This window comes from Mus musculus, chromosome X (genome assembly GCF_000001635.26).
Source record: "Mus musculus strain C57BL/6J chromosome X, GRCm38.p6 C57BL/6J".
NCBI lineage: Eukaryota > Metazoa > Chordata > Mammalia > Rodentia > Muridae > Mus > Mus musculus.
In genome coordinates this window covers 145,115,121-145,126,502 of record NC_000086.7, presented here as the reverse complement: position 1 = coordinate 145,126,502, position 11,382 = coordinate 145,115,121, and the positions used below count along the sequence as shown (strand labels likewise).

The following is an 11,382-nucleotide window of genomic DNA, read 5'->3' as shown; positions in this document are numbered from 1 at the left end:
TTCAATAACTGCCAACAACATTGCTCACAAAGATTCAATACCTTTAAATGAAGAACTATAGAAGTATGAAAGTCTTGTGTTAGTTAGAAACTGTTATTAGAATCCTGACTCAACAAACAAGCACCTACCCAGTCAAATAATGTAGATGCAGTGTATTTTTAGATGTGTCAAGTAATTTTCCCTCAACTCATTAGAAACACAAATGAAATTTCAAAGTCCTAGAAGGAGCTGATTTGTGCTGTGTTTCCTTTATAGAGTACTGTCTAGAAAATGAGTTTCAATCAGTTGCTATGTGAATACCAGTTATTAGAGTAGCTGCTGTGTATGGAGCCTGTGGGAGGTGTAATTAAGTCAGCAAGGATAATGGGGGTGTGTGACTTAAGCATATTTCCTTTCTGTCTCAGATAGCAGAAAGCTGTAGCAACAGAAAGATATGCTTTGGGGATCATGATGTGACTCAGTGGTAGAGTACTTACCTAGCGTGTGTGAGACCCTGGGCTAAAAATCTCAGTAGTAGGGGGAAAAAGAATAAAAAGAGAAAGAAAAATATATGCTTTTTTTTTTTAACTTTTATCTCAGTTACGAAGTACATCACTGGGGCAGATAAGTTAGCTGTTGTAAATCTTAATTCCTCATCTTTAAATTGAATTCATAACATCCACTACTTCAGTATGCAGTGAGCATGAAATGTTAGAAATGGATATTCCATCTTTTAGTAATATGAGACTTAACTGAGGAGCATTAACAAATCAAAGTTCTTGTTACAGTGTCTGGCATAAAGAAGGTGTTAACCAACAATTAATTTCCCATTTCCTAAACAGCCATAGAGCCAGATTTTATAGCCAAGTGGATGAAAGACTACATAGTGATTGAAAAATAGCATTATGTGAATCAAAGACTATATAGTCCTCCATTGTGTTGCGATGGAATGAATAGGATAGGTGACTATAGTCTTACCTGGCTTCTCACTGAGATGGCTAGATAGAATACCCAGAGCCATTTAATCTATGTGCTAAAAGTCAATAAATAGAGTAGTTCAAGCAAGCCCAATAATAAGAATCATTTATTAGAAAGAAAAATCAATAATTTAGTGAGGGGGTCCACAACGTGTAGTTATGATCAAAGACTAGACAACATGAGGCCACTGAAGATCCATAAGGCAAGATTTCATGAGAAGCATTTTTCTTTCTTCTGACCAAGTAGTATCTGAACTTTCATAAAGTGGAAACTGCAGAGGGCTCTTCATATGTAACACAAGCTCCCACACTCATTTGAAGTTTGTGGTGGTTGATTTTGCCAACCTTCTAGTAGAAACTCTCTATATTCTAAATGCTCTGGTTTTCTTCAGAGATCACTACTGTGGTAATAAAATAGAGGTTTTGAATGATGAGATGCCAGTCTTCTAGAAAGGGTGCTGTATTACATCATTATGAATAAATGCAAGAGAAGTGATACTGCTCTAGTATTTTGTAATTTGAATAAAATGGAGGTGATGAGGGTAAGGTCAATCACATACTTCTCCCTCCTTACAGTGTTACTCAGTGGCTAACGTCTACGTATGTCTTCATCCATGGGAGTATACTCAAATAAACAGAACTAGAATTCAGGAGTACAGAAAAAAGCAATTACTTATTGCAGGTTCCGTGCTTCTGGTTATGTGTAGGGGCAGATAAGGAAGTTAAAACCTTAAGTATATGGGAATTTTAATTACATCTCTAGACAGATAATAGAAATAAAGAGGGGTCCCAGATAATGTTGAACAAGCTATCTAGGGAGACTGGTATTCGGTACACCCACCATGATTCACACTGTGGTATTGATGTTCCATAAGGATACTATTAATTTCTCTCAGAGTACTCAGAGGTGATTGGGTTACAAAAGGGTGTTACTGATGGCAATACCCTCAGGAAACATGTGTGTAAGCTAAATAGCAATGTATTCACTTCCACTGAGAAGCAGCTGTCAAGTAGGCTAGAAGACTCATGTCAGAGACCATGAAAACATTCTAAAACAACATTTCAATAGGAAAGTCAGTACAAGCACATTACATGGAGACCACAAAGTAAGAAAGTGGATGGGATAATATCACACCAGCTGATAATACCAATTAGGATGCCCCATTTCAGGAATGGACCTATCAAATGATACTTAGGTCAGCATCCTATCGCTAAGATTAAGGATATCATTGCTCGGTGTTTATTCCATTCCTTCTCCTTAGAGATCTTGTACAAACCATTCTGTTGTAATTTTTTTCCTCTGACTTATGATGAGTACCTACCTTGCTGGATAGCATCAATCATATAACAAATTTATCTCCCTAATGTATTTTTGGTTAGACCGAGGGGTGTCTAAAGCCTTACAGTACTACAGTACACCTTTGAGCATGGTATGTATTATTATTATTTTTTGTCTATGGATTCTAATTCATTTTCCTAAGTACAATTAATTTTAATTTCCTTTTGTAACTCTTTTTGGCTTACTCATCTGTCATTCCAATTGACAGTATACAGTGCATGATGCCTCTATAACAAATATTTTTAATGATAATATGCTTGCTAGTCAGTAAGAAGTACAGAATTATTACAAATCTCAATTTCTTTGCTCTGTCAGGCTACTTAATTGAATGACATCATGTAAAAGAGGCCATTTATTGGGAAAAATTCATCAAGAGACTTTCAAAAGTGAAAACTGAACTGAACTTTTGGACCCCGAATTGACTACGTTCTCTTAGACACTGCAAAGTACAAAGATATTTTTTCTTGCAGTAAATTTTTTGAAATGGAAATAAAGTTATACATCTTGAAAAGATTGCTCACAGTGATAAATAGCTGGTCTTACATTAAGGAAGGTACGGTACTGAACGTTCCTATTCACATTCAAGACCACTGTTGTGGTCAGTAAGAAACTGACTACATGGCCACGTGCGTTAGAAATGGTGGTGCAGCCTTTGGTTTAATTTCCCTACAGCCTAATTGATGGTAAATACTCTTGAAAGGTACTGTTTAGCTATTCACACAACACTTTGTTGATTTTGAATTGGCATGTATTAATACTACGTGTTAAAACTTCTCTATATTCTGGATGCAAGCTTATTACCCAACTCATCATTGGCAAGTATTTTTTACCCACATGTAGCTATTTATCCCTCTCTCCCTTCCTTCTTTCCTTCCTTCCTTCAGTCCTTTATTTTATTCTGCCTTGCTGTGTCCCAGACTAGCCTTCTCCAAAATTACCTATCTACCTGTCTCAGCCTCCCAAGTAGTTAGATTACACTCTGTAGCAACACCTTTCATTTTCTTAATGTTTGCGAAAATATTCTTCAGTTTTGTAAAGGTTAATTTATCTTTTCTCTTTCATGGCTTGTGATTTGGTATCACATATAGATGTATTCTATGTGGCCAAAGGTCATAAAATGTTTTTCATTTTAGCTTTCATTGGATATTAGTGATCCATTCTGAGGTAAGGATTTTAAAAAGGTGTTATTGCAATTATTCATTTGAAAGATTTTTTTCCTAATTGAGAAATTGGACACTTTTATTAAAACTCAATTGCTACCAAACGCAAGGCTAATTTCTATGACTAAATCTGCTCCACTACTCAAAATGGCCAGGCTAGTGAAACTTTCCCACAATTTTGATATATTGCATTTCTATTTTGATTTTATGAATAATTTGTCAAGTTCTACAAAAAAGCCTTGCTCCTTCTAACCTATGAGCACGAATTGGAAATATTCTTTAATTACTTTCAACAATGGTTTGTGGTTTTCATTGTACAAGTTTTAAGTTCTTTCTCTTAAATTGTGGGCAAAGGCCTGAATCTGTTTCACGTCTATAAAATGGATCTTGTTACATTTAAATTTAGGAATGTTTGCTGCTAGTTTACACAAATATGATTAAGTTTTCTATACTGATCTTTCATCCTGTGACTTTACAAGTTGTCTTGTAATTTTGCATTTGGGTATTATTTGCATTTTCTTTAAGTGTTTCACACTGAATATGATATCACCTACAAATAAAGATGCATTTATTTCTTCCTTCGTTGCCACCCCCCAAAGAAATAAAAAGGAAGAAAAAGAACATGATTACAGGTCATTTGGATAAGTCCTTTATTATAGAATTAGAAGAGATAGATGACGATTCTTTATGAAAATCCTAGACTCACTCAACATTTAAATAACTCTACTTGATAAAGTTTCTCATACAATCCCAGTAATGGAGAGGGGATTTCTTAGCACAATTGGAATATGTGCATTCATATCTCCTTATTATGTTCATTTATGAAGTACTGTGAATATATAGCAAGCTACTGACAAAGGAACAAACTGCTTGTGAATGTAAGTAGGGATTGGCACAGTGGTTAGTGAGGCACTGATGGATGAAGAGATATTTCTTGGTGCTACAAGATGAGAGCAGTAAGGCTCTATCTGGGATTAAGTATTGAAAACTAAGCACAATTCTCAAGGAACAAGACCACAGTGCAATGGCACTTCATGTTCTGAGTGGCTATTAAGGAATATGAAATGACTGATTTCAGGAATTCATTATGGGGAAATACACCAGCACCAAGAAGCAATGAACAAAGAACTGGTAATTACCAACAAATACTGAGCAACAATAGATGTTAACATGTCTAAGAAGTTGTGCCTTTCTAGCACATCATTCCATTTTTTTGTAGAAGCATCATCACCTACATCGTCTATTTATACATAGAGCTGATGTGTGCCAAGAGTAAAAGACAAGCAAAAGAACACCCCAGTACTTTAGTTTTGTGCACAGATGGTATTAATATATGTGCACAGGATTTTTTAGATGAGTTGTTTCCAAAAGTTCTATGTAATTCCATTGCTTTCCAAGGTCCTCAATTAGATAATAGCCAAAGGTGGTCCATAGGAGCATAGCTTGGTAGCAATTGGCAGTGATTATAAATAGTGAGGCCTAGGAAGTCACGAACTACTGCAGGCTGAAAAGTCAGTCCTTAGTCGAGATTGTTCTCTGTTCAGGCAGCAAGAACATACTGCTGTTACAGTAACTATGATAGGATACCTTAAACAAATGTCTTTAAATGTCTCACTTGGTCATTATCCTAAACCATTAGAGTTAGCCATATATATGTTCAAACCTAAAAGAGGAACATATGACTAAGCTTGGATTGGCAGGTTCAAAGTATGTTAACTGCCAGAGAGGCTATTCCTCAAAGAAAGTTGCCAATAATGAATCATTATTCAGTTCAAATGACCATATAATTTGGTTTGCCAATAGCCGAGAAGTTCAGCATGTTGGGGAAGCAGGAGTCTTCAGCTGGCAACAAAATACATAGCTGTATAAATGGGTGGCAGAGATTTAGTTCCAGGATGATTGTCATGTGTTGGCACTAAAGTCTGATTAACGGGTAGAACAGAATCCAGATTCTGGTCTCTTGATGACAAAGGTATTGTTGGATATGGTGATGCCACTATGAGTGCAAACAAAAGACCTGAACAAATAAGTCACTGAGAAACAGATCAATAGACGATAAAAGCTTTGGGCTCAGTCCTAGGCACATAAGCTATGGGATTTGGTCCAATAGAATCAACCACGATTTCATCCTTTGGTAGGGATGTGGATCTCGGTACATTGTGAGGGTTTTTTTTTTAATTTTTAATTTTATATTTATTTATTTATTGATTGATTGATTGATTGATTGATTGATTGGTTCAGACTGTAGAGAGTCTTCTTTGCAAACCTTTAGAACTCTTGAAGCTGATTGGTCCCAACTATTAAGTTTCTGTTAATTATCTTCATCATTGTTGTTAGGACAAGGTTGAGGAGGGGCTATCTTTCAAACAACAACTTCTGGTTGTTCAAATTCCTGGGGATGTAAATGTTTTTGTCTGTTTTTTAATGTGATGCCACAGCAACTCATTTGTATTTTGAAGTTTGTGAAAGTTTATAAATCACTAAGGCCAAAGGTGAGAGGGTATGAGTTTACAAAGTGATTTCCTATCCTCCTCTTACTAGTAAGCTAGCTACATTTTTTTCCTTGCTGGAGTTCTAGAACGTTTAGCAAGGCAATCTCTTGTGAAGTGACCAGCCTGGTTACAGTAGACACATAACTGAGTTTCTTGCTGCCGGGCTCTTTTGGCAGGAGTGACAGGCAGGTGGGCTCCCTGCAACTGTCTAGGCCCATCCTTTGGTAGTGGACGCACGGGGCCAATGAAGGACTGGTAATGATTTGTGGAAGCAAACATTGGAACATGACTTTCTGACTGTAGGAGCTCTGGCCTATCTTTGTGTTTTTTGTCTAGCTGAATGCACTGAGTGATCAAATCTGGTAGGTTGTCCATTATATCTGTGATTTCTTCATTCTGAGTGGGGTCAGCTTGTCCATTTTGGAACTGGTCTCTCTGATTGGTCTCACGATAACTCAAATTTGGAGCATGAAGTTGGAAATTAGTAGCATCCTGTGGAGAGATGTTGCTTTTGTCAACTGTAACATTCATTGGAGGTGTCGTTTCTTGTGTCATTGGTTCACCAAATGATTGCTGCAACTCAAGAACAAAGTTCTCATATTGTTTCAATAGATTATTCTGGGTAGACTCAGATAGGACATCACAATTTTGCATCTGCTGTGACAGGTAGTCAAAAAAGTGCTTGACTCGGGCATTATCTGCAGGATTAGAAATATCCAGAGCCCTCAAATAGGTGGTCACCTGAGCAAAAAAACCTTTGACACTGGCTGGGTTACCATGAAACTGAGGAATATGGTCACCTGAGTAAGGACCAGACATCACTGGGGTATTCAGGGCAGGTACAACTTGCCCTGTTATAGGAGGTTTATCATCAGTTGGATGTTGAACTTGTGGCTGCAGAATCAGATTGCCTCCTCTCAAAAAGGAAGTCTCTGCATTTAAGTTTGGTAGAGATTCTGTACACTTCTCCATTGTGTCTCTTGCAATTATGTAGAACTGAATAGAAATTCAGTGCTGGTACCCAAGACCAAGGGACAGGCAGTGGATTGGTTTGGGATCTGAAAGGACAGTGCTGTGTCCAAGCAGAAAACAGCTATTCAATATCACTAGAGAATGCTGAGTTGAGCTGAAGAGATGCCACAAAAACCATTATCTTCTATACATCACTGTTTCTTCTTAATGGAGAATGTCAGTGTTTTACACATTCCAAACACACGGATCACCTTAGGATACATAGAGGAGAGTATTTGAATTAAGAAAATACATATAATAGACACAGCAATTATTCTTCTTCTCTTTCTTTATAAAGATAGCTATTAAACTTCACACTAACTCATTGTTCTAAAATGTCTTTTATAATCACTGTCAAATAATTTTAGATTAGAGTCCAAAATATTCTTGGTGATCATACAGACTAAAAAAAATTATGATTTCACAGATTAAAAACAGAGACTCAGAGAAACAAAAATGTTTGTCTAAGGTCACCTAGCTAGTTAATATCAGATTTAGGATGCTTATCATAGAAGCAATCAAAAGCAGCAGTTCCTCCAGCTATCCATACTCTATGTGAGTGTGATGATACTTCATGCTTCTGACCACTCGAAAACTGATCAGGGAACTAGAGCATTGATCTAACCAGAGACATTTTTAGGAATACAGAAAACCAAGTCCCAGCAAGGACCCACTGAATAACTTTTCAAAGATACTTTGCTAAGATTTTCAATGTGATTAGAATGTGTATTGTAGTCTATATTGAAATAATCACTGACTGTATTTCACACTCACTACTTTAAGCCTCCATTACTACCTAATATCTGAGTGCTGTGTTGTTAATCTATTTTTTTCTACCATGTCCTTGTATAAGGTCACATTTTTGTTGCCATAGAAATAATTAGGACCTCACAAGGAAGATAAAGACATAAGATTGAGAACTTCACAAATAAGAACAGAATGTTCTTAAAAGTATAAAGATGAAAATGTTCAACACTCCTCCAAGCATTGATAAGAAGAAAGTAACCATTAAAAATTCAGAATAATCCACAAGCATGTGACATATCAGTTCTTTTGAACTACTCTTTATTTCATTTTTTGACTATCCTTCCTTGTTAAAGATACAATCTAAATGGGCTTCAATAGGCTGCCAATGCTCAAAAACATATTATCATTGATTCTTTCAAAATATAAATCTCTCAGTAGATAGGCCATTGACCTAGGAATAAACCAAAAGCTTGTTCTGATATAAGGATATAACAATACAATCATTCTTTTTTGTTTTGTTTTGTTTTTTCAAGACAGGGTTTCTCTGTGTAGCCCTGGCTGGGCTGTCTTGGAACTCACTCTGTAGACCAGGCTGGCCTCGAACTTAGAAATCCGCCTGCCTCTGCCTCTCAAGTGCTGGGATTAAAGGCGTGCACCACCATGTCAGGCATAAAATAATTCTTAATGACATTCTGCTATACTTAAAAGATTAGTGTCTTCCTCATTCATCATGAGATAAGCTTCTTCTTTTAGTAGGTAGGGACTAATACAGATCTATAACTGGACAATATGCACAAAGTGAGAGACCTTGGGACATCAGTCCTAAATGGGATGTCTTCATCAAAGTCCTCTTCTCAGGGGCTTGGGAAGCTATGATAGAAGAGGAGGAAGAAAGATTATAAGAGCCAGTGTAATGGTAGACACCAAGGAGACCCTGTCTTTCAGAACTGATGAACTCATAGAGATGGTGGCAGCATGCACAGGACCTGTACAGTTCAACTCAAATAGGTTCCTAGAGTTAGGAGGGCAAAATGGACAATAGCTCCCATTCCTAACCAGAAAGCAGTCTCCAACTGAAATCTATTTACTAAGGAAAATTAATTTTTACCAGTCGAGTCTCACTGTGTATATTGACCACACTTAAGGGTGGGCACATGCCAAGCAGTTGTTGGCAAATGTAAAATGAACTCAGTGGTATATTTTTGGGTATTGTTTTGTCATAATTTGCTTGTTTGGGGATTGTTGTCTTACTGACATCTTGCTTGTATATTATGATTTCTGATTTTGTGCTCTTTGGTGTGTGTGTGTGTATGTGTGTGTGTGTTTTTTGTGGAGATGTATATGTGTCAGTACTCTACAGACAAAATGACCTGAGACAATTCTAGCTCAGCCAATAGCTGTAAGACTGAACAAGTTTTTAATCTCTTTGAGAATCACTCTCCAAACATTAAAGTATTGCTCATATACTATAAGCATAGCATTTCTCTCTCTCTCTCTCTCTCTCTCTCTCTCTCTCTCTATATATATATATATATATATATATATATATTAATATCTGCATGTAGCAAAATGTTTATGTGTATACATGTGTTCACATAAATGCATGGATCACAGCATTTCTCCTAGGGCACTGTTCATGTTGTATGCATTCCAGGCAGAAGGTATAGCCTTTGCTCTTAGTTGAGAATAAGTTTTAAATTATAGTTTGTTTCTTGTTTTAACAGTTCTAAATGCTATTACTGGAGTATAATATGTCTCATATGTACCAAGACTATTTACACAGTAAAATAAGAAAACATATTCATAAAAAAGAAATGCTTATAACACCTACCTCATAGATTTTGATGGTTGGCTGAAGTGAAAGGAGACTGTCACAGCTTCATGTCAGTGGCAAAGGGCCCATAAATGTTAGCAATCATTTCTCTAGGTCCGTAGTTGTACATCTGTGTTTTAAAATTCAAATTTCACCTTTTCAGATTCTTGAAAGGTAACACAGTACATTACTGTTTATTATATAACATTTTCTGCAGTATCTGGGGAGACATCTCATAATTAAGCCATTAAAATTTCAGCAGGAAAAAAATGTCTGAATATTCATACTCAATTGGTTATAGATGAAATTCATGTCAAATCAGGTCAAGTTTTGCTGTCAACTGGATTTTAGAAACAAATTAATGAAAAATTGACTTACATCTCATAGACCTCTTTGATTTCAGAAATGAAATAAGAAGGAATTGTGGACCTCTAGTAAACTTTTTTTTTAATTGGAAGGGTATGATTAGAACTTTTCCTTTATGTCTCTGCCTTTTGACCTTTCTTTCTACCCTCAGCAATTTTATATCTTTGTGAGAGCTCCTAATTCTATACAGAATTATGTATTCAGGGTGGCTTAGCATTTAATTTTTCTAATTATGTAGCAAGGGTGAAACACTTGCTAAATTAAAAGCATTAGCCCACATGCAAATCATACAATGCTATTGTTGTCAATGGCAAATACTCATTCCTTCAGAGAAAATCTACCTGGTCATCTCATTTGTGAAATTACTTCTGCCTGAGGTCATTGACCTTCTATTGGATTGTCCATAGAAGATGCTGTTGCAAAGACTGACAGTCTGAAGGATGTAGCCTTAAAGAGCCAAAGCTGAAACAGAGCAGAAATTTCAAATGCATAGGTTTTGAACTCTCAGACCCATGTGGCTGGAACAGATCATATAGAAACTGCATAGATATAAGCTTTTGCCTAATAAGTACATGTTTCAACTCTGAAAACTATAACAACAAATGGTTTTTGTAAATTTTTATTTTGGTTATAGACACTTAGCTCAAAACCATAGTTAATAGTTACTATGGACACAAAACTATTTGAGATGACATTTGAAGACATCTCTTTATATGGATTATTAGATCTGGGATGTCCACAAAAAAGAACATGCCTTAAGGATTTGGTTTTCAGCTTGGCTCAATTGGAAGGTGTTGGAACTCTTAAGAAGTAGTGCTTGCAACTGGTTGTTATCGTGTAGAAGAATGCGAATCGATCCATACTTATCTCCTTGTACTAAGGTCAAATCTAAGTGGATCAAGGAACTTCACATAAAACCAGAGACACTGAAACTTATAGAGGAGAAAGTGGGGAAAAGCCTTGAAGATATGGGCACAGGGGAAAAATTCCTGAACAGAACAGCAATGGCTTGTGCTGTAAGATCGAGAATCGACAAATGGGACCTAATGAAACTCCAAAGTTTCTGCAAGGCAAAAGACACCGTCAATAAGACAAAAAGACCACCAACAGATTGGGAAAGGATCTTTACCTATCCTAAATCAGATAGGGGACTAATATCCAACATATATAAAGAACTCAAGAAGGTGGACTTCAGAAAATCAAATAACCCCATTAAAAAATGGGGCTCAGAACTGAACAAAGAATTCTCACCTGAGGAATACCGAATGGCAGAGAAGCACTTGAAAAAATGTTCAACATCCTTAATCATCAGGGAAATGCAAATCAAAACAACCCTGAGATTCCACCTCACACCAGTCAGAATGGCTAAGATCAAAAAGTCAGGTGACAGCAGATGCTGGCGAGGATGTGGAGAAAGAGGAACACTCCTCCATTGTTGGTGGGAGTGCAGGCTTGTACAACCACTCTGGAAATCAGTCTGGCGGTTCCTCAGAAAACT

General features: G+C 36.6%; 1 protein-coding gene across 7 annotated transcripts in view; it reads right to left on the bottom strand.

The window, feature by feature from the left end:
- Nucleotides 1-4,088: 4,088 nt before the first annotated feature.
- Rtl4 (retrotransposon Gag like 4) overlaps nucleotides 4,089-11,382 on the bottom strand; it is a 434,206-nt gene continuing 426,912 nt past the window's right edge. For 5 of the 7 annotated variants that reach the window (XM_011247866.2, XM_011247864.2, XM_011247862.2 and 2 more), the window contains 2 exons: nucleotides 9,537-9,648; nucleotides 4,089-7,170 (listed from right to left, as the gene is read on the bottom strand). In XM_011247866.2, coding sequence (XP_011246168.1) covers nucleotides 6,005-6,919 — 915 coding nt within the window. In that variant the 5' untranslated portion in view covers nucleotides 6,920-7,170; nucleotides 9,537-9,648 and the 3' untranslated portion in view covers nucleotides 4,089-6,004. Of the gene's footprint in view, nucleotides 7,171-8,512; nucleotides 8,576-9,536; nucleotides 9,649-10,225; nucleotides 10,347-11,382 lie in introns of all 7 variants that reach the window. The other 2 variants (XM_011247865.2, NM_001033795.4) reach the window with 2 other exon arrangements.